This window comes from Mercenaria mercenaria, chromosome 13, assembly GCF_021730395.1.
Source record: "Mercenaria mercenaria strain notata chromosome 13, MADL_Memer_1, whole genome shotgun sequence".
NCBI lineage: Eukaryota > Metazoa > Mollusca > Bivalvia > Venerida > Veneridae > Mercenaria > Mercenaria mercenaria.
Window position 1 is genome coordinate 14351516 of NC_069373.1, and position 25128 is coordinate 14376643.

General features: G+C 35.0%; 1 protein-coding gene across 1 annotated transcript; it reads right to left on the minus strand.

Annotated features, from left to right (window-relative positions):
• Window positions 1-1798: 1798 nt before the first annotated feature.
• On the minus strand, window positions 1799-25072 carry LOC123529020 (probable protein BRICK1). The gene is made up of 3 exons (XM_045309187.2): window positions 24919-25072; window positions 12938-13020; window positions 1799-5301 (listed from the first exon to the last, which is right to left on the minus strand). Exons 1-3 carry the CDS (start codon window positions 25040-25042, stop codon window positions 5275-5277), a joined length of 234 nt encoding a protein of 77 aa, XP_045165122.1. The 5' UTR covers window positions 25043-25072; the 3' UTR covers window positions 1799-5274.
• Between the last annotated feature and the right edge of the window lie 56 nt (window positions 25073-25128).

The window sequence follows — 25128 nt, forward strand, 5'->3', positions numbered from 1 at the left end:
TGGATCATTATTAAACCTTTGAAGAATGCCTAATTCAAACAAACAGGCCTAGATCTTGGCAGTGGGCCAAGGTTTTTCTGTCCACTGTCATGCTATTTACTGTTATTTATTGGGGTTTTTTTTTGTTTTGTTTTTTTGTGGGGGGTGAGGGGGACACTTGTATAGTAGTGAATCTAGGACTTTAAAGATATATTTGTTAATAAGTTACTCACTATTATAATAATAAAATGCCAAAGATAGGTATAATTTTCAAAGTTTTATTTAATTTATTATTAAATTAGTCATTAGCCTCTGTGATAATAAAATCCCTTGACCCACTGCCAAGATTTCCCTCCCCGTCCCGCCCCCACTCCAAACCCATTTTCTGTATTTTGCATATAATTAAAATGTTCTTGATGGATTTTTTAAGCAACCTATCAACAATATTTTTCCATTACAGCTTCTTTTTGTTGTGGGCCTACTTTGCAATGCATGTCTCTATGGCTGTGTTTGTGGTACTTTGTGCTTCCAGTAAATCTACCCTTATCTTTTATCTTTTTAAGGATGATGGAGCAAAAAGTAATTTTAATATTTTGTGAGCTTGAAGAATATCAATTTCACAAAATATAAGAGCAGAAAAAGCATAGGTCACGACACATTTTTTTACCATGCATCTAAGAGATATATTTAGAAAGAACCTTTACAAGCTGGTGAATGATATATTGGTTCTTTTTATTCTAATTTATACTTCCTAAATAACATAGTGCTATGTTGAAAACTTTCATTTCATTACCTTTTACATCAGTCAGAAAAATATCAAAACTAAACCTGATCTGCTTAAATAGATATTTGAAATTACCGACCTGTGCATCTTACATCAGACTGATATAATGGTACATTATTAGCCATATTTTGATGATTTAGAATTCAGGAAACAGTGCAACAGGGGAACAAACTCGATTTGTAATAAAACAATGCCTACAGAATAGCTTCCCCTGACCAAAAAAAAAATACTTGTTTACATTAGAATTAATGATTAATGGAACAGGAATACAATAGACCAAATGTACATCCTAGGCTGAGTGCATATCTGTTACATCTTGTTGTTTATTTACATATATTTACAATAGTTTCCTGCTTGGCTCTCAATATATGAGTGTTTCAATAACATTGGTAAATAAATTAAATGCAGTCATTTTTCACAGAACTGTTAAAATTGCCTGATGTGGGTTTACTGCATTTTTCAACAGTATTCCATTTAGGTAAAAGGCAATCAGTTGACCTACTCTTGTATTCTTTACCTGTACACACTTGTTCCTGACATCCCCAGTGCACACTGAACCGGTGCAAGAAAAATAATTTCAGACATGCTGTCTTCTATCAAATAACCACAAAGAACATTCTCCATACCTGCATGTGACCTCTAGAGTGCTGTCATGTTCTCCTGATATTCAAGTGTAGGTCTGTATATATTTCAAATTAAAAATATCAGATATATTTCACACTGTGTAAAGCGTAAATAAAGATAGTCGTACAGGTTGTAACCATGACAAAGACTACAAAGTCGACTGGTATATCAAAGTCATGATATATATCATATCATAGACTGTGTACAGGTGTAATTCATTTTATTATATACCTGTATACATTCTGTAAATAAAATCGGCTTGTAATTCACAATAAAATAAGAAGAGGCAGAAAAAAATTCTGTATTGTGCCTTTTAAATTCGGTCTTGTACCTTCCGTATTGTATGCTGTCGGACCACTTTCATTAATATGCATGACCCGACACAGTTCTATAAATAATGCACATGAAAACTTCACTTAGTTCCATTTTAATATCGATAAACATTGCAGATTTCGTTCAATAACAAAACAACAAACAAAAAGCTAGAGGTATATAATAAAAGGGTCATCACAACAGTAGCTGGATCTGGGATTTTGTATTTGGCTCTTGTGGATTTTGCAAGGTAAGATCACACTGGCGTTTGCGCGCCTCGTGAAATCTGATCTGGCAAAAATCCACTCGAGCCGATTACAGCGTTCCAGATCGAGCAACTGTTATGATAACCCCATTATAATCATATCATATCATAGACAGTATACAGGTGTAAATCATAACACAGAGATTGAATCTACAGGTATAAATCATGGTACGCACAGTTATTAAGATGTTTAAACCATGACATACTTGTGAACAGTTTACAGTTATTAACTATGACAGAGGCAGTGTAGTGATATGCTTACTGCTAAATATAATCTATTCATCTGCAATGGTAACATATTAATTTGTCTCATAACAATTATTTTCCTTTTGTTATTAGCTTTACTAGTTAACCAGTTTTATCCAGAGTGTTCTTCACTATTTGCTCTTCACTACCTATTAAGATTAGACATATTAGGAACATTACATATAAAATAGATCTCTTCATTTCAATATTTCATGTATACAAATTCTTGCATTCAGTTATATAACAGTTGTACTTAACACACACACACACACGCATGCACACACGCACGCACGCACACACACACACATCAGAACTGATACATGAAGTCTGTTCTGTAACAACTGAGCAGTTTAAACACAAGCACACCGGTGGACATACATGATGTCTGTTTTCTATCTGCTTTGCATGTTTAACACAAGCACACCGGTGGACATACATGATGTCTGTTTTCTATCTGCTTTGCATGTTTAACACAAGCACACCGGTGGACATACATGATGTCTGTTTTCTATCTGCTTTGCATGTTTAACACAAGCACACCGGTGGACATACATGATGTCTGTTTTCTATCTGCTTTGCATGTTTAACACAAGCACACGCGTGGACATACATGATGTCTGTTTTCTATCTGCTTTGCATGTTTAACACAAGCACACCGGTGGACATACATGATGTCTGTTTTCTATCTGCTTTGCATGTTTAACACAAGCACACCGGTGGACATACATGATGTCTGTTTTCTATCTGCTTTGCATGTTTCACACAAGCACACCAATGGACATACATGATGTCTGTTTTCTATCTGCTTTGCATGTTTAACACAAGCACACCGGTGGACATACATGATGTCTGTTTTCTATCTGCTTTGCATGTTTAACACAAGCACACCGGTGGACATACATGATGTCTGTTTTCTATCTGCTTTGCATAACACAAGCACACCGGATGGATCATACATGATGTCTGTTTTCTATCTGCTTTGCAGTTTAACACAAGCACACCGGTGGACATACATGATGTCTGTTTTCTATCTGCTTTGCATAACACAAGCACACCGGTGGACATACATGATGTCTGTTTTCTATCTGATTTGCATGTTTAACACAAGCACACCAGTGGACATACATGATGTCTAATCTGTAACAACTGTGCAGCAGTGCAGATAAATGGTGTCCATTCTGTAACAGCTATGCATACTGAACACACATGCACAGAAAGATGGTAAATCTAGGATTTCAGCACTTCAGTAACTAACATCAATTTATTGAATTTCTTTAACATGCAGTCATGAGATGGCACTTCCTTGTACTCAATACAAATTTTCCTATTCAAATGTGGTCTACATTTGCATCACATGACCTCACAATATATATTTCTGTATTGAATATAATACGTCACATATTGGACAGTTCAAAATTTAAAATGAATCCCAGTGTTAACTATAAAGTTTTCTAAAAATAAAAAAAAAAGTATCTCCCCACAAAATCTGAAATCATCATAGAGCTATAGCTGCATGAAAATTCACGAAGTTGAAATGTGTCAACAATAGACATAATAAGCCTAATACCAGTCACTCCTGTAAAGTTTCATTTACGGGGATTACGGAGTGATGTCAAGACAAGAACCTATGTAGACTTATTAATCAGAATCAGAAGAGCATAACTTTGTTAAAAAATCACCTAACTTTAACCCTTAGCCTGCTTAATTTCTATAATGGACTGGTCCATCATTCAATCTGGGCAATGCCACTTATTATTTGAAGGGGTGTTTGCTGAAAATTTACTGACTGAACAGCGAACAGTGCAGACCATGATCAGACTGCATGGATGTGCAGGCTGATCTTGGTCTGCACTGGTCGCAAAGGCAGAAAAATTCGCCGCCAACAGGCTAAAGGTTAAAACCTTTTAAAATATTTGCAACAAAGCTTGGTACTGATCATTCCTATTAAGTTTTATTCAAGTCCCATCAAAAATATATGAGTACCGGTATTTCAAAGAAAGCTGATCAAGAAAAAGACATTATATAAGGGGTCGTAACCTAGAAAATAAATTTCCATTGGAACATGATATTGATATGAATAACTAAACTTTATACCAATCATTACTGTTAAATTTGATCAAAATCTGACAAGTGGTGACAAAACTCCTAAACTGCATCTGTGAGTGTACATTATGTATGAAAATCAAAGTCATAACATGGCAAAATTCATTCAACAGTAAAGCCCATTAAATTTGTGCCAAAACACTTGGTGCTGATTATACATGCGAAGTTCCATTCAAATCCCACCAATTGTATAGAAGCAGATCAAAGAAATTAGCTGTCAGAGGACTGCAAATGTTAACTTCTGACAAAGCTACATCATTAAAGAAATTAAATTCATGAAAACAGAGTCAAAAAGATGCATGTACCTTAGGCATTACATGCCGGATCATCACAGTGGACAAATGTGTGAAGTTTCAATCCATTCCTTGAAATGGTTACTGTGATACCAGCTTATGTACAAAATATTTATAAAACAAGAGCTGTCAGTTGACAGCGCGCTCAACTATTCTCAGTACTTGATAGTATAATATTAGCTATGAGTAAAACTTTAACATTACAATAAGCATATTCTAAGTCGAAAAGGGGCCATAATTCAGTCAAAATGCTTGATAGAGTTGCCTCCTCCTTTTTACAGACTGGAGTCATGATGGTAAACAAGTATGCAAAATATGAAAGCAATATCTCAATGGACTTTGAAAATATTTGGTGTGGTACGCAAACTTTAACATTTGTGTGACGCTCATGCTAACGCTCACGCCGGGGTGAGTAGGATAGCTCCCCTATTCTTCTATTAGTCGAGCTAAAAATTAACCAAGTCTAAAACAAAGGGCATAACTAAAAACCTTAACAGTATTTCACATTATTGTCCCATTTACACCTGAACATATATTTTCAAGTTTTATTCAACAATTTGGTATAAGATGATATCCTCTGTAGAGTGCTCCATTTCTCTGTGCATTTCACACATTTAAATGTCAAGTTCACAATGTTGGCCTGCCAAATGTCCTCATAACTCCACACATCAGTCCAAGGTCTGCCCTGTTGTTATCTGCAAGAAAAATTTTTAAAAAATCTGTTTATTTCAGGACGTAAAACTTTCAGGATTATTTTTCAATGCTAAAGACAGGTTACCCACAAGAGATCAGCTGCTCTAAAGGCCAGAAAAGATATACCAAGCATTTTTCCTTAAGTTATTCACATTATTTCCTTCTTACACAACACGGCTACTAAACGCTAGCGCCACCACCAAATTGTGGTGATAAAGAAAAGAGCTATCGACATTTCCGTGGTGCAGCTATCGCCCGTTTCTACTTGTAAACACGTGAGTAAAATTTATATTTTATCTTATATTTTCATTGATAGAACTTTTTTCGAAAATCGGAGAATGTAGTTCCGTGTAACAACACTTTTACTACAGGTTGGCTGTAATTTCATTAAAATATTATGCAAGTTGTGGTGCCAGGAGCTTTTCTCCCGAATTTGACAGTGGCATATTTTCATATCGGCCAGTGTTGGAACACCGTTCAGATGATTAGACGCACTGTAAGAATATACCTGCGCATGCGAAGGGTGTAGAAATGAATTACACGTATTCCCTTACACCAAACAATTACGAAAAACACAGTAAAAAGTTAAAACAGAACTATTTTTGAAAGTGGTGGTGCTATCTCTCAAGTGGTGGCACTATACAGTAGTGGTGGCGCTGTTGTATATGATTAGTGGCTGATATATTCAATTTTAATATATGAAAATGTCTGTCTGCAAGCCATGAAAATTTCTACAATAATCGATGTTATCAACCTATCCCACACTACACCCAAATTACGTTACTCAACAAAATACATGTAGTAATCTCTACATGGTCGCAAACAAATCTACATGTATATGGATTCAATAGACTGTACATCTAAGCTCTATTGATTAATCTTATTTAATTGATAGGAATTGAAAATGTACTGTACTCGCTTTTCAGAAAGGTCTTTTGTTTACAATGACATGCAAACGACGTATAAAAACAAAGGGGAGTAATTTTCAGAATCTTAATATAACAAATAAATTCTACAATATCTTCAAATTATTTCCTGGACATAAATCTTTTTTTGAAATAAAAGTATTGCTACTATTTTTCTTGACCTGAATTGAAAGTACACTTACATTTGTATTTAAGTAGAATATTTAAAGGTTAGAAATAATTATACATTAACATTTTAAACAAAGCCAAATATTTACTTTGACTACAAGAGTCCCAAGGGTCTGTGAATATTTTGTTCTTTTTTTTTCTTGGATAGAGAATGTTTCATAAAGGTAAGTAAACTATGATCGTGTTTTTCTTTCTTTAATAACATAATTCCTTGCAGGAAAATTATCAATTAGAGAATGTTGGTGTTTTTGTTCCGGATGCGTCAGCAGTTCGTATTACTGAATGCCGTAACAGCGCCACCACTGCTGTATAGTGCCATCACTAGAGTTATAGCGCCACCACTTTTAAAAATCCTGGTATATTTCTTCTAACCCGAGATTCTATTATTCATGGTGTGTGCGTATATAATTATTTATCATTTCTACACCATTTGCATGCCCAGCTATGTTCTTACAGTGTGTCTATTCATCGGAATGGTGTTCGAATGCTGGCCGATATGAAAATATGCAACTGTCAGATTCGGGAGAAAAGCTCCTGACACCAAAATTTGCCTGTTATTTTAATGAAATCACAGCCAACCTGTAGTAAAAGTGTTGTTACACGGAAATACATTCTCCGATTTTCGAAAAATGAAAATATCAATGAAAATATAAGATAAAATATAAATTTTACTCACGTGTTTACAAGTAGAAACGGGCGATAGCTGCACCACGGAAATGTCGATAGCTCTTTTCCTTATCACCACAATTTGGTGGTGGCGCTAGCGTTTAGTAGCCGTACACAAGGAAGTCATCAAATGTTCATAATGACCTTAATTCACTCCTTTGCTTAGCACCCAGTATTAAAAGAGAAACTGGTTTCTCTCATACCCTTGTGGTGATAAATTCCATCATTGTTGTATTCACAGAGTGATTAATGAAAGTTGTAGGACCTGCTTCAGAACTCATCTAAACAAGAGGGCCATGAAGGCCCTGTATCGCTCACCTGACCTATTGCCCTAAAGATCATCAAGATTAACATTCTGACCAAGTTTCATTAAGATATGGTCATAAATGTGGCCTCTAAAGTGTTAACTAGCTTTTCCTTTGATTTGACCCGGTGACCTAGTTTTTGACCCCATATGACCCAGATTCAAACTTGACCTAAAGATCATCAAGGTTAACATTCTGACTAAGTTTCATGAAGATATAGTCATAAATATGGCCTCTAGAGTGTTAACAAGCTTTTCCTTTGATTAGACCTGGTGACCTCGTTTTTGATCCTACATGACCAAGATTCAAACTGGACCTTGAAATCATCAAGATTAACAATCTGACCAGATTTCATGAAGATATAGTCATAAATGTGGCCTCTAGAGTGTTAACAAGCATTTCCTTTGATTTGACCTGGTGACCTAATTTTTGACCCCAGCTAACCCAATATCAAGCTTGTCTAAGATTTCACTGAGGGTAACATTCTGACCAAGTTTCATTAAGATTGGGTCAAAATTGTGACCCCTAGAGTGTTAACAAGCTTTTCCTTTGATTTGACCTGGTGACCTAACTTTTAACCCCAGATGACCCAATATCAATCTCATCCAAGATTTTATTGAGAGTAACATTCTGACCAAGTTTCATTAAGATTGGGCCAAAATTGTGACCTCTAGAGTGTTAACAAGCTTTTCCTTTGATTTGACCTGGTGTCCTAGTTTTTGAGAGTAACATTCTGATGATGATGATAAAGATACATTTCAAGTTTCAAGTCCTTATCTTATATTGTACTAAAGTAACATCAAGAAAGCGAAGATTGCCAAAACATTTTAAGTATGAAAAAAGCATAATTCTGTCAAAAATACAATTTGAGTTATGGGGATTGTAACACACATAATAAAGAGATATTTTCAATTTCAAGTCATTATCTTTTAAAGAACCAAAGATATGTCTATAAACAAAGCTTTAAAAAAAAAATTAACATGAAAATATTTCCAAGTATAGCAACTTTGTGACCTTGACCTTGGATATATTAGGCCTAGCCCTAGCCTGGCTCCCTGGCTGCATGGTTATTTTTTTTATATAAATACTGCAAGCAAAATAAGAAAATCTCTAAAATAGCACATTTTATCTGATGGCTGAACCATACAGCCTGGTGAAAGTTGGCCAATGTAACCCTAGATTACCCCTGTAAACTGTTAACTACTGAGAACCCTATCAATTGTAAGGCAATTAACTATCCTACCTAATGACAAGTTCTCCTTACCAATTTGATAAGGGTCATTTGAGAAAACATCCAAGATGTTGTTATTTTCTGGAAAAGTATAATATTGAGCCCATTCATGATTCAACAGTTTAATAGTAAATGTAAGTGTAAAAATATTGTATGTGAATAATTACTTGGAATTAACATAAACTCAGGATCTTTTTGTGCCCCCCATGAGTGGTGGGGGCATATAGATTTGCTCTTGTCCGTCCGTCCTTCCATCCGTCCGTCCGTCCTCCGTCCGTCCTTCCGAGAATGTTGTGTCGCGCCTAGCTCCAAAAGTATTTGATGTAGAGTCACAAAACTTTACGGGAATGTTGGTCAGCATGTGTAGTTGTGCACCTGGGGTTTCGCGTCCGGATTCATTCTGTCGTGTAGGAGTTATGGCCCCTGACTTTGTATAGATTGGTCATTTTAGTGTTGTGTCGCGCCTAGCTCCAAAAGTATTTGACGTAGAGTCACAAACTTTACAGGAATGTTGGTCAGCATGTGTAGTTGTGTACCTGGGGTTACGTGTCCAGATTCATTCACACGTGTAGGAGTTATGGCCCCTGACTTAGAAAAAAATTGGTCATTTTAATGTTGTGTCGCGCGTAGCTCCAAAAGTATTTGACCTAGAGTCACCAATGTTTACAGGAATGTTGGTCAGCATGCGTAGTTGTGCACCTGAGGTTTCGCCTCCGGATTCATTCAGTCGTGTAGGAGTTATGGCCCCTGACTTAGTAAAAAATTGGTCATTTTAATGTTGTGTCAGGCGTAGCTCCAAAAGTATTTGACCTAGAGTCACCAAAGTTTACAGGAATGTTGGTCAGCATGCGTAGTTGTGCACCTGAGGTTTCGCCTCCGGATTCATTCAGTCGTGTAGGAGTTATGGCCCCTGACTTAGTAAAAAAATGGTCATTTTAATGTTGTGTCACGCGTAGCTCCAAAAGTATTTGACCTAGAGTCACCAAAATTTACAGGAATGTTGATCAGCATGTGCAGTTGTGCACCCGGGGTTTCGCGTCCGGATTCATTCAGTCATGTAGGAGTTATGGCCCTTGACTTATTTTGTTTTTTAAGTTTTTTCATTACACAAGACCAGACTTCTTGTCCAGACTTACTCAAAAAAAAAAGTTTGTGAAACATGTATGTTAAAATTTACTTGACCTAGAATCATAAAACATTAGAGGATTGTTTTATAGCCTGTGAAGTGTTCCCTTTACAATTTTACTCAGCTAGGCCAGAGTTATGGCTAACTAAGTGAAAAATACACATAAGGTTCTTAAAAGTTTGTGTTGCAAACATCTTAAAAAATTATTTAACCTGAGTCATAAAACCATGTTACAGTGGCAGGAGTGGGGGGGGGGGGGCTATGTCCTATGGACACACATCTAGCTTTATGAATTAAAGGTTTTATTAATTGTTAATTACGGACACTCCACCTAAAGAAAGTGTTATGGTAAACTTTAAACCCTTACATCAAAAAAAAAATCAAATGTATTCTATGTGCAGAAATGAAAGAAAACGGAAAAGAAAGACAACGCTTCTTTCATGGTCAAGAAAAAACAGACTTATGGTACATAATTGAGCAAGTTTGGGTATTAATATTTCGGAAGATGAGTACAGCGAAATTTTCTGTAGAAATTGTGCTAATGACTCGACTACGTATGACTCGCGCGTTGCATATCCTACAGTTGTTTTTATGGGGCATACATTGGAAAATTGTGAAAATATTATAATAAACAAATAATTAAAATAGCAAGAGATGTCCGTAAGACAGCCAATGCTCGACAATTCAAAGTATTGTCCCAGAAGCAGGAAAATGTTACCCTAAATGTTAAACTATATTTAGAGTTCCAATCAAGTATCTGCATTAGTTTTGGAGATAGTAACTTGCAAGCAAAACTTTAACCAGAAGTTTTATGTTCAAAAGGGGACATAATTTGATCAAAATGCATGTCAAAGTTATTGGACGTGATGCAATGAACTAGTTTTATAACCCCGAAGGCACATGTGAAGTTTCAATTTAATATCTGCATTTATTCTGCAGATAGTAACTTGCACGCAAAACTATAACCAGATTTTTCTGTTACATATATTTTACTTCATTTTTTCCTTTGTATATATCCTGTAAATACCCTGCCTTCACACCTCCTTTTTCAATTTCACAAGAGCCACAAGAGGAAAAAATCAAATGCAAATGGGGCAATTTTAAAGTTAAACTTTTGCCACTGCCAGAATAAAACATCATTTCCTTTGAACATGCTCTTGGTTTGGTCTTATTTGTTCATAATTATTTTAAATTGTTTAGACCTTTAAGTATAGCTTCACCCATTTCACTATTAAAGGTGTACTTTATAATGATCTAATTCTTGAAAATAGATCACAAATCCTCTGTTAAATATGCATCCCTTTTGTATGAAAGCACATTCCTGTTGCCTGATAAGCCATTACAAGCTGCGAGCAGGCCATAAATCGGTAAATTAGCTTCGGCTCATTAAATGGTGGCTAGCACATGAAACCCTTAGATAACATGTCACAGTGATAGCTGCTGATTATCACTAAAAGAAATTAATGGGAATTTGTCTCACAAATTTGTGAGACACTGTAAGCCAACTTTCACCAGTCCCTATGTTCGGAGCCAGGGGCAATAAAAATGTCAATGTAGAAACAACCTGCTGGAGTTACTTCCCTCTTAATGAATAAACATATATGTAAATAAGAACAAACATAGGGATGGGAGCCAGTCTAGCCTAGCCCCTGCACATACTTTGTCTGTATGCTGGACAATGTTTATGTGAACTCACAGTATGATATAAGCAATAGCAACAAAGATATGACAGAAAAACAAAGGTTGCTGAAAAACTTTTAACCTTAAAAATAACCTAAGTATAACACCTTGGTGACCTTGACCTTGGGTATAATGGGCCCAGCCCCTGAATACTGTAAAATCATTAATATTCGTGGGGGACTAATTTTCGTGGATTTCGTGGTTGAGTCAATCTACGAAATTTAATCCCAACGAACAAGTAAAATTCCCATTTACTTTATGTTCAAAAGTTGTAATCCACGAATTCATATCCCCACGAAATTGCCATTTTTCATGCCTATGAAATTAAATGATTTCACAGTATACTGTTTGTATGCTGGACAATGTTTATGTCAAGTTACAGTAAGATATAAGCAATAGTAACAAAGATATGACAGAAAAACAAAGGTTGCCGAAAAACTTTAACCAAGAAAGCTCACGCCGACGCCAACGCCGGGGCGAGTAGAATAACCCCCCAAGTCTCCGAATAGTGGAGCTAAAAACTAAATCACTTGCATGGCCTTATTTTTTTTTACCTTTACTATATAATTTTATCATGACAAAGTGTATCATGAAGGCAACAGTTTTTTGTTTAATACAAAAAAAAAACATTCACTGATATGACCCAGACAGTCAAGTTGTACCATTTGCACAAACTTGGAAAGGTCCATACATTACAATGATGCTTCTATCATGCTTTGTTCTGTTCATGAGCTTTTTCTCTTTTTTTAAACTCTTGAGCTCCTTAGTGAAGTGGTTTCAACCTAAATTGCAGTAAATGTATATTCAACAAAAGCTGTCCCTAAGACAGCGTGCTGGACTTATCTCAGTGCTTGACTCTGAATTGGAGCTTTGCCAGTAGAACAAAATCAAAATTAAAAAGGGACATAACTCTGTGAAAATTCAATCAGAGTTACAGGAATTGTGCCTCCTGATGAAGACTTTGATAGTAAATAACTATTTTGAGATTCAAGTCAAAAACTTTAATAGTAACAGAGATATTTGACTTTATCAACAATTTCAACAAAATATAAGTTAAAAAGGGGCATAATTCTGTCAAAATTCAAATCAGAGTTATCAAGATTGTGTCTCCTGGTGCAGACTTTGATAGTAAATAACAATTTTAAGTTTCAAGTCAAAAGCTTTAATAGCAACAGAGATATTTGACTTTATCAAAAATTTTAACAAAAAATTCTAAGTTAAAAAGGGGCATAATTCTGTCAAAATTCAAATCAGAGTTATGGAGATTGTTTCTCCTGGTGTAGACTTTGATAGTAAATAACCATTTTAAGCTTCAAGTCAATAGCTTTGATAGTAACAGAGATACTTGACTTTATCAAAAACTTTAACCAAAGGCGACGGCGACACCAGGGCGAGTGCAATAGCTCTACCTTTTCTTTCAAAAGTCCATCTAAAACTGACTGACAGGGGCTTCTTCCCAATTTCGTGAAAAATTTAGTTAAACTTTAGTACCTATATCACAGTACTTGCAACTTAGTACTATTTCGTGGTACTTACCCTAGCTTCTATATACTCTACTCTCCTCTCCAGCTGTGTCAACTTTTCATTAAGTGTTGCAAGCCTGGATCTACATGAGGTATCTACAATAAAAAAATAACAATTCTGATTATTAAATAGCGATATTGCATGGTGCCAATGGCCCAGCACCTCTGTCTTCAACTCTCTAGGTTTCTTTCGGGGTTACCTCACCCTTAGTTCCAAGTTAAAACCCTATCCTGGGAACACAGGAGCTATTTGTCCCATAGCTACGCTATGACGCTATGATTATTAAATGCCTTATTGATAGAAAAAAATTGAGCTTTGTTACGGTTCTTGCACTGAGATCCTTGACAGTATTCCATAAAAAAAATTAATCTTCCTTATAAAAGACTATTTTAAATGAATAGTTACAATTCACACAGTTTTAGAAATCAAATAAAGACTTTTCACTGCACATGCCCCAGATGATGCTAGCCTACAAACAACAAAACTTCAAAGTTTCATTGAAATATTATATGGATTTAATACCTTTATTTTAGTTTAAAGTTTGAGATTTAACAAAGGGAGTCTATGATAAAGTCCGAGTAAAATGTAATCATTACCCAAGTGAAATAAGTATCATTCTGCAATGTTTTGGACATGTTAAAATTATGAATTCTGTGTAATTTATAGCAGAGCTACCAGCGACGCAAAGCGGCACCGACTTGCATTATGGTTTAAGACATAAGAGGAAAACAGGTATAGATCAAGCGCATACTATCGAGCTGAAAATTTGTGGCATTTATTGGAATCCGTGCTGTTTGATTTTCTCCCAGTAGACTATGCGCATAGTAATTAATGGGACAGCAGACACTTGCTGAAGTTGCTGTTAACAGATTATAAAAGCAGTGATTTTTTTGGAAATAATTAAACTACCTGTGCTTCGGCTTACTGTGTCAACGCTCTACTAATTGAGCTATCGAGGCCACCCGATAAGAAAACCGCTACAAATGTACTGTACACTGTCAACGTCTACATAGTTGAACTAATTCAACGTATACAGTTTGTTTTATATTGTGACAGTCAAACTGCGGTAGCTGCAAAAGTCAAAAATTAAAAAGCAGCCACTCAGCAACAGTAGCTTGTCTAACATCTACACAGCCTATGGGAAAGCGATAAAACCAATAACTTTACATGACTGTGTACTGTGATTTATCCTCCATTATTTTGGTCTTTCGAAGTTTTGACATTTAGATTGCCCCGTCACAAATTTAACAACAATCTAAACGTCGAATTATTTTGACGCTAGCACTGTGAGGACTAGTCCAACTAATTTGACGTGACTCTAGGAAATATTGAGATAATTTTTTCATAAGGGCAATATCCCCACTTGCGTCAAACACTCGAAAGACCAAAATAGTTGAAGTAATTTCGGATGAAATTATCATCGCTGCCGATGCATTACATGCTATAGGAGAGATCCTGTTTGTATACAAATCTGGTGTATTTTCTATTTTAAGAACTGATAAGACAGTGATCGGGTGGACAGAAGCCGATCCTCCATGTGTTTTTTGTAAACAGTGATGTTTTCTTAACTTTCTAAACTTTCTTAAATCACAAATTATATCAACGATTTTTGATGAATGGAAAGGTAATAAAACATGCAATTTATTGATTACTTTTAATTGTTTTTTCGAAATAAAATGGATTAATTATGAATGCTTAACTTACACTGTTTTTCTAAAAGTTTTCAACATCACTACGCCGCTTTTAAAATCATAATAATGTCATTTAAAATGGTCATTCATTGAACAAGAGCACCGCCTTGCGGGTGCTGACGCTCATCTGATTTTTTTTGTATAATAGAAATATTGCCCTACCCATGATTTTCTAAGTCTAAAAAGGGCCATCACTCTTGCAAAAAGCAGGATACAGTTATGTTTCTTGATGTACAGTGTCCACTTATGATGGTGAAAAACTGTTGCAAGTTTTAAAGCAATAGCTTTGATTGTTTATGAGAAAAGTTGACTTAAACATAATATTCAACCAAGAAAATGATTTTTCTAAGTCCAAAAGGGGCAATAATTATTGCAAAAAGCAGGATGGAGTTATGTTGCTTGCTGTACAGGGTCAGCTTATGATGGTGAACAAGAGTTGCAAGTTTTAAAGCAATAGCTTTGATAGTTTAAGAGAAAAAGTTGACCTAAACATAAAACTTAACCAAGAAATCTGATATTTTCTAAGTCCAAAAGGGGCCATAAATCTTGCAAAAAGCAGGATGGAGTTATGTTTCTTGCTGTACAGGGTCAGCTTATGATGGTGAACAAGTGTTGCAAGTTTTAAAGGAATAGCTTTGATAGTTTAGGATAAAAGCTGACCTAAACATAAAACTTAACCAAGAAAACTGATTTTCTAAGTCCAAAAGGGGCAATAATTCTTGCAAAAAGCAAGATGGAGTTATGTTTCTTGATGTACAGGGTCTGCTTATGATGATTAACAAGTATTCCAAGTTTCAAAGCAAAAGCTTTGATAGTTTAGGAGAAAAGTTGACCTAAACATAAAACTTAACCAAGAAATCTGATATTTTCTAAGTACAAAAGGGGCCATAAATCTTGCAAAAAGCAAGATGGAGTTATGTTTCTTGCTATACAGGGTCAGCTTATGATGGTAAACAAGTATTCCAAGTTTCAAAGCAATAGCTTTGATAGTTTAGGAGAAAAGCTGACCTAAACATAAAACTTAACCAGGCAACGCCGACGCAGACGCTGACAACCGCTCAAGTGATGACAATAACTCATCATTTTTTTTCTCAAAAAATCAGATGAGCTAAAAATGATACCTGAATACTAAAATATGAAAATTGTTAGTATTTCAAATCTTTTTGAATTTTGAAAATCCATAAATGAGCAAAAAAGTTACCAAAAATTTTGATCCCATATGCAAACGGTGTAAAAAACATTTGTTTTGTCCACTACCAGATAAAAAGATGTTAGTGAGTGACGTCACGGCAATCTCTCCTATAGGTTTAAATGCCGATTATCTCATGAATTGGCCATAAATTCAAATAAAACTTACATACATGTATCGAAAGGGGGTTAAATTCCTCACTGATTTATGTAAATATCAAATGATATCCAACATTACAAATTTTCTGGCTTCAAAGTTTTGATGTTTAGATTGCCCGTCACAAATATAAAACAATCTGAACGTTGAATTATTTTGACTAGTACAGGACCGCTAGCAAGACATTTCGACCCCAAGACATTTCAACCCCAAGAGACAATTCGACCCAAAGACATTTCAACCCCAACTACTTAGACATTTTGACCCCCTTCTATTATATGTATAGTAGGTTAAATGATGTTAGTTTATTTGAAAAATGGTGTATCCATTTAACCCTTTTAGAGATATTAACTATAAAGAATACTATAATGTATAACATGCAATAGAATGACGAAAACGTGATTGTGTTGATCTTTTCTTTTTAAATGTAATTAATATAGGTTTGGATATTTTTTTTAATATTAGGATAATTGAGTTAATTAAAACTGCTTAATTACTAAGTATGCCTTTTAGATCTTTGGATTAGATCCTAGGAATTCCACTGCAGAAATAACAGATTATTTTGACAGGAAATAAGATGTTGTCAAGTTCTATTTTATATAATGAATAGATAAAGTATTTGTCCCTCTGTTTGTCTTCTTGTCTCTATAAAATCAGAAATGAAATAAAGGTTAACCTTTGTTTCAATATCAGTAAGATTTAACCAAAGGGAAATAATACATTAAAATGGTACAACAAATATAAGTACCATCAAAATATTGTTTCTCAGGTGTGTGCATTACTTCTATATCCTAACTGAAAGTTCTAACGCCCCTCAACATTTTTGGCAATCATTTTATTCGTGTAACTCTTTTCATTTTTACAAAGCATCAAATGATCAGCAAAAATAACAAGAGCACCGCCTTGCGGGTGCTGACGCTCATCTGATTTTTTTTGTATAATAGAAATGTTGTTCTACCCATGATTTTCAAAGTCTAAAAAGGGCTATCATTCTTGCAAAAAGCAGGATAGAGTTATGTTTCTTGATGTACAGTGTCCACTTATGATGGTGAAAAACTGTTGCAAGTTTTAAAGCAATAGCTTTGATAGTTTATGAGAAAAGTTGACTTAAACATAATATTCAACCAAGAAAATGATTTTTCTAAGTCCAAAAGGGGCAATAATTATTGCAAAAAGCAGGATGGAGTTATGTTGCTTGCTGTACAGGGTCAGCTTATGATGGTGAACAAGAGTTGCAAGTTTTAAAGCAATAGCTTTGATAGTTTAAGAGAAAAAGTTGACCTAAACATAAAACTTAACCAAGAAATCTGATATTTTCTACATTTTTTGTAAGTCCAAAAGGGGCCATAAATCTTGCAAAAAGCAGGATGGAGTTATGTTTCTTGCTGTACAGGGTCAACTTATGATGGTGAACAAGTGTTGCAAGTTTTAAAGCAATAGCTTTGATAGTTTAGGATAAAAGCTGACCTAAACATAAAACTTAACCAAGAAAACTGATTTTGTAAGTCCAAAAGGGGCAATAATTCTTGCAAAAAGCAAGATGGAGTTATGTTTCTTGATGTACAGGGTCTGCTTATGATGGTGAACAAGTATTCCAAGTTTCAAAGCAAAAGCTTTGATAGTTTAGGAGGAAAGTTGACCTAAACATAAAACTTAACCAAGAAATCTGATATTTTCTAAGTACAAAAGGGGCCATAAATCTTGCAAAAAGCAAGATGGAGTTATGTTTCTTGCTATACAGGGTCAGCTTATGATGGTGAACAAGTATTCCAAGTTTCAAAGCAATAGCTTTGATAGTTTAGGAGAAAAGCTGACCTAAACATAAAACTTAACCAGGCAACGCCGACGCAGACGCCGACGCCGACAACCGCTCAAGTGATGACAATAACTCATCATTTTTTTTCAAAAAATCAGATGAGCTAAAAATGGATGCATCTGGAATATATTTAGCATACTGAAATTTAAATATGAGCGACAAAAATACATAAGCACTAAGTTTCGTCTATAAAAGATAAAGTGATACTTATTTAGCGTAGTGGCATGTGCAGTCACAATGACATTGTTGGTCAAAGTTAAAACATTTATACAAAGCTCCAGTCCATTGAAATTTAATTCAATCAGTAACATAATCAGATTACTTCACCAATCAAACTATTGCACCTTTTTACAACCCTTTTACTAATAATTTATTGATTGTCATTATGATAATTAGGTTTATAATATTATATTAGGAACCATTATAACAAGAGCTGTCCGTAAGACAGCCAAGCTCGACTATTCGAAACATTGACCCAGATGCAGGAAAATATTACCCAAAAAAGTTAAATATCAAGTTTTAAGTTCAAAAGGAGGAATAATTTGACCAAAATGCATATCAGTTATGGGACTTGCTGCTATCAACTAGTTTTATAACCCCAAAGGCACATGAGAAGTTTCAATTCAATATCTGCATTAGTTTTGGAGACAGAAACTTGCATGTAAAACTTTAACCAGAATTTTCAAAGTCCAAAAGGGGGCATAATTTGCCCAAAATACATGCCAGAGTTATGGAACTTGATCCAGTGAGGTTAGTAATTGATCTAGAAAAAGAAAAAATAAGTTTCAAATCTATATGCCTTTTAGTAATGGCTGTATGTACTTGCATGCAAAACTTTAACCAGAATTTGCTAAGTCCAAAAGGGGGCATAATTTGGCCAAAATCAAAGTCAGAGTTATGGGACTTGCTGCTATCAACTAGTTTTATAACCCCGAAGACACATGTGAAGTTTCAAATCAATATCTTCATTAGTTTTGGAGATAATAACTTGCATGTATAACTTTAACCAAAATTTTCTAAGTCTAAAAGGGGGCATAATTTGCTCAAAATACATGTCAGAGTTATGGGTCTTGACCCAGTGAGGTTGGTAATTGATCTAGAAAAAGAAAAAATAAGTTTCAAATCTATATGCCTTTTAGAAATAGTTGTATGTACTTGCACTCAAAACTTTAACCAGAATTTTCTAAGTCCAAAGGGGGGCATAATTTGGCCAAAATGAAAGTCAGAGTTATGGGAACTTGACCATACTGTGTATACCCTAGCCATGTGAGTCAAAGAATACTGCATAGTTTTCGAATGTACTTGTATGTTAAAATTAACCATTTTGTTAAGTTCTAATGCATATTATTCTCAAAATAATGCAGTTATGGATTGAACCACAGGTTTCGGTATTATAAAAAGATGAAGCAAAGTTCCAAATCTATATTGCCTCATTATGCCCCTTTGGACTTAGCAAAATCTGTTAAAGTTTGGTGAGTACTACGCCATTGTCTAAGAATAGCTTTGACTATTTTTATTCGAGCTAATAAACAACCTTTTACCGTTATGAGAGTAAATGCATATTGAACAAATGTAGTCGTGTAATTTTAAATATTATCAAGTTATCGCAAATTACAACATTGACCAATTATAACAGTGTCTGTGGGTGTAGATACAATGGATCGTTTTTAGCGTCACTATTCGAAGATATTCTGCATATTACTTCACCCTGGCGTAGGCGTCACACCTCGGTTAAGTTTTTGCATGCAAGTACATACAGCCATCAATGAAAGGCATATAGCTTTGAAACTTATTTCTTCTTTTTCTAGGTCAATTACCAACCTCTCTGGGTCAAGTCCCATAACTCTGACATGTATTTTGAGCAAATTATGCCCCCTTTTGGTTAAAGTTTTACATGCAAGTTACTATCTCCAAAACTAATGCAGATATTGATTTGAAACTTCACATGTGTCTTCGGGGTTATAAAACTAGTTGATAGCAGCAAGTCCCATAACTCTGACTTTCATTTTGGCCAAATTATGCCCCCCTTTGGACTTAGAAAATTCTGGTTAAAGTTTTGCGTGCAAGTACATACAACTATTTCTAAAAGGCATATAGATTTGAAACTTATTTTTTCTTTTTCTAGATCAATTACCAACCTCACTGGGTCAAGACCCATAACTCTGACATGTATTTTGAGCAAATTATGCCCCCTTTTAGACTTAGAAAATTTTGGTTAAAGTTATACATGCAAGTTATTATCTCCAAAACTAATGAAGATATTGATTTGAAACTTCACATGTGTCTTCGGGGTTATAAAACTAGTTGATAGCAGCAAGTCCCATAACTCTGACTTTCATTTTGGCCAAATTATGCCCCCTTTTGGACTTAGCAAATTCTGGTTAAAGTTTTGCATGCAAGTACATACAGCCATTACTAAAAGGCATATAGATTTGAAACTTATTTTTTCTTTTTCTAGATCAATTACTAACCTCACTGGATCAAGTCCCATAACTCTGGCATGTATTTTGGGCAAATTATGCCCCCTTTTGGACTTTGAAAATTCTGGTTAAAGTTTTACATGCAAGTTTCTGTCTCCAAAACTAATGCAGATATTGAATTGAAACTTCTCATGTGCCTTTGGGGTTATAAAACTAGTTGATAGCAGCAAGTCCCATAACTGATATGCATTTTGGTCAAATTATTCCTCCTTTTGAACTTAAAACTTGATATTTAACTTTTTTGGGTAATATTTTCCTGCATCTGGGTCAATATTTCGAATATTCGAGCTTGGCTGTCTTACGGACAGCTCTTGTTATTTAATGTCATTATGCCATTAAATTCATATTTCGACGATTGTATGTGTTTTTTATTAATATTTTGGTATTTAGTTAAACAAGAAATAGTAACGTTATTCATTTATCTGCCTTTTCCTGACTGTCCTAATGAATGCACTTTGATGTCGGAAGATTAAGTCTTTAACAAGAATCGTGTCATTGATTAATTAATGAGGTGTTAAAGGATTAACTATGCTATGTTTCAAACCACTAACACCTAATCAACCAGGTGTAAACATTTCTGTTGATTGTTAAGTTGAATAAATCATATTTTAGATTAAATCCATAGTTACGAGTATTTAATTGTGTAAAATACTAAAAAACTACACACACAAACAAACAATTTACAAACAATATATTCTTTTAACATTTTATATACATACAGATATTAAAGTATTAATACTAAATGGTCTAACTCAGCAACAACATTTCCTTTAGTAAACAAGAGGGCCATGAAGGCCCTGTATCGCTCACCTGACCTGTTGACCTAAAGACCATCAAGATTAACATTCTGACCAAGTTTCATTAAGATATGGTCATAAATGTGGCCTATAAAGTGTTAAATAGCTACTCTTTTGATTTGATCCTGTGACCTAGTTTTTGACCCCACATGACCAAGATTCGAACTTGATCTAAAGATTACCAAGATTAACATTCTGACTAAGTTTCATGAAGATACAGTCATAAATGTGACCTCTAGAGTGTTAAGAAGCTTTTCCTTTGAAAGACCTAGTGACCTAGTTTTTGACCCCACCTGACCCAGATTTGAACCTGACCTATAGATAATCAAGCTTAACGTTTTGACCAAGTTTCATTAAGATATGGTCATCAATGTGGCCTCTACAGTGTAAACTAGCTTTTCCTTTGTTCTGACCCTGTGACCTAGTTTTTGATCCCACATGACCCAGATTCGAAACTGACCTAAAGATCATCAAGATTAACATTCTGACTAAGTTTCATGAAGATATAGTAATAAATGTGGCCTCTTAGAGTGTTGACAAACTTTTCCTTTGAAATGACCTACAAAAAATGTAGTGACCTAGTTTTTGAACCCATCTGACCCAGACTTGAATCTGACCTGTAGATAATCAAGATTAACATTCTGACTAAGTTTCATGAAGATACAGTCATAAATGTGGCCTCTACAGTGTTAACAAGTTTTTCCTTTGATTTGACCTGGTGACCTAGTTTTTGACCCGGATGACCCAATATCAAACTCGTCCAAGACTTTACTGACAGTAACATTCTGACCAAGTTTTATTAAGATTGGGCCAAAATTGTGACCTCTAGAGTGTTAACAAGCTTTTCCTTCAATTTGACCTGGTGACCTACTTTCTGACCCCAGATGACCCAATATCGAATTCATCCAAGATTTTATTGAGGGTAACATTCTGACCAAGTTTCATTAAGATTGGGCCAAATATGTGACCTCTAGAGTGTTAACAAGCTTTTCCTTTGATCTGACCTGGTGACCTAGTTTTTGACACAAGATGACCCAATATCAAACTCGTCCAAGATTTTATTGAGGGTAACATTCTGACCAAGTTTCATTAAGATTGGGCCAAAATTGTGAACTCTCAAGTGTTAACAAGCTTTTTCTTTGATTTGACCTGGTGACCTAGTTTCTGATCCCAGATGACCCAATATCGAAATCATCTAAGATTTTATTGAGGGTAACATTCTGACCAAGTTTCATTAAGATTGGGCCAAAACTGTGACCTCTAGAGTGTTAACAAGCTTTTCCTTTGATTTGACCTGGTGACCTAGTTTTGGACCCGAGATGACCCAATATCGAACTCGTCCAAGATTTTATTGAGGGTAACATTCTGACCAAGTTTCATTAAGATTGGACCAAAATTGTGACCTCTAGAATGTTAGCAAGCTTTTCCTTTGATTTGACCTGGTGACCTAGTTTTTGATCCAAGATGACCCAATATAGAACTCGTCCAAGATTTTATTGAGGGTAACATTCTGACCAAGTTTCATTAAGATAAGGCCAAAATTATGACCTCTAGAGTGTTAACAGTCAAATTGTGGACGCCGCTGCCACCGCCACCGGACACAGGGCAATCACAAAAGCTCACCTTGATCACTTTGTGCCCAGGTGAGCTAAAAAAAAGATCTCATAATCATTATACCTGATCAAAAAGATCATATTAAAGAAGTGGCTATTCTTACGGTCCCGTAGAAATAACCTCACAGGCTATTCTTACGGCTCTCCCATAAGAATAGTGAAAAGCCCGCAGGTGTCTATTGCTATGGCTCTCCCGTATGAATTATGAAAAGTCTGCAGGTGGTTATTGATTTCCCCTATTATAACACATTTTTGTTACATTATATTGCTTCCATTTGTTACATAAACAATTTTAAAACAACAAATTTATTGTAAGTGTAAAATATTTATTTCACTGAAATTTGTCTTCTAAACAAATCGGAAAACGCTTGTTGGTTGTACAGCTGTAGATGTAAATACATACGTTATTGATATTCATTATTGAAACACTTAAAATATTGACTAAGTGTTTTCAAGTAAACCAGTTAGAGAATTATTGATCTATGTTTCGTGTATATACATGCAAAATTTTCACAACAGTACAAATCTCTTACCACTATAAACATGTTTATCACACATCAGCTTGACATAACAAGATTCAAGATAATTTATTTAGGCAAAAAACATACAATATGTTCATTGCCCAACATGAAATATAACACTGTAATATGACAATCAACCCTGACATTTTATTTGTAAAACAATGACCAAATGTGGTGTCATTTCTGAAATCGTTTGAAAATATATAACAGTTGAATGACTTCAGTACAATGTATTGTAATACAGAACTGCCGTACGAATAGACATCTGCGGGCTTTTCACTATTCTTATGGGAGAGCCGTAAGAATAGCCTGCAAGGCTATTCCTACGGGACCGTAAGAATAGTCACTTCCTCATATTAAATTGTCCCCAGAAACAAAGTCAAAGTACATGTAATAGCGAGCTCGAAGAGGAGGCCCGATGGGCCTGCTCGAGAATCGAGCTTTACGGTAACGCAAGTATACTTTCACACACTTGGTGATGGATTTGAAAAGTTTCGTTGGAAGTTTTAAAAAAGTGCACCCTAGCGAACTGGTGCTCACAGGAAGTACTTCTTTCCAGAGTGAATATATAACTTCATTCAATTGCTAAAAATTATTCATCACTTAACAATAATGAAAAAATGATTTCCAGTTGTTTGAAAAAAATATTGTTTTCATTTAAAAGATCAAGCATCAGCCAAAAAATGGAAAAAATGTCAAAATAAGCAAAAAGAAATGGGAACGCGGTAATGACGTCACCGTGACACCGGCTTCCTTAAATTTTGCAACGTATGATATTCACTGTTATAGGTATGGTGACACTAAATGTAGACTTTTTCAGTGAATAGGTTCTCCTGAATTCTTGTGACTAGTGAATAGTTTCTTTGTGACAAATAAATGATGCATAATTTTAGATAAATCCGATTTCTTTGAGCTCACTTTGAGGCTTTGCCTTATTTCATATTATTGGATCAAAACATAAAAAAAATATTTCTGAGGGGTCTAAATGTCTTGAGGTTGAAATGTCTTTGGGGTCGAAATGTCCAAGGAAATTCAATTTTGTGGTCGAAATATCTTAGGGTTGAAATGTCTTGGGGTCGAAATGTCATTCACAGGACCAATACTGGTACTGGTGATAAACCCGGACAGATGATAAAGTCGAACACCTTGGAAATATTCGATTGCAATCGGTTATTTATAAAATTGAACACACCATCTAATAGTTTCCACTTACAGCACCAACTGGTGTAAACAAAAACAAAATTGGTAAATATTCTGTATAAATAAATGACTTTGTAAATTTTGTATAAAAAATATTTATCCAAAATTACTGGGGAAGAGGGTGTTTTTTTGCGCATGCTCACTGTCGAAACATGAAGGCCTGACATTTGTTAACTTTTCATTACTTGATCAGGAATGACTGTTGCAGCTTTTTGGGGAAAGTTTCAATATAATAATACCAAGGAAATTTTGTAAATGACAAAGGGTTCGAATTTATCATCAGTCAACGTTCATAAAGTCCCCTTTTTACATACCCCTTTCAGGCCCTCAATTCGTGTGAGTTTGCTTACTAAATATAAATTTGAATTTATGTAAAGTTTTCAGCAAAGGTTAAGCTTTATTTTGATACCGACCATTGATTTCAATTTGCAAAAATAAAAAAGTTACAGGTAAAAACCTCATTTTCTGTTCGGGTTTATCATCAGTACCAGTACTGGCAATAGAAATTTTGACGATTTGAAATCCCTTACCAAACGAGTTAAGGAAGTCGGCTATTTTCTTAATGCTACATGTTATGACTTCAATATACTCTCTGTTGGCCCAGTCTTGTTGAATGGGCTTTTGGATTGCATTTGGCTGTTGTCCTGCTGACATCTTGATATATTTTCAGCTTCCGGGTTTACATATTGTGAAATGCAAAATGATTGGTGAGATTTCTAAACATTTATCCAATCAAATGC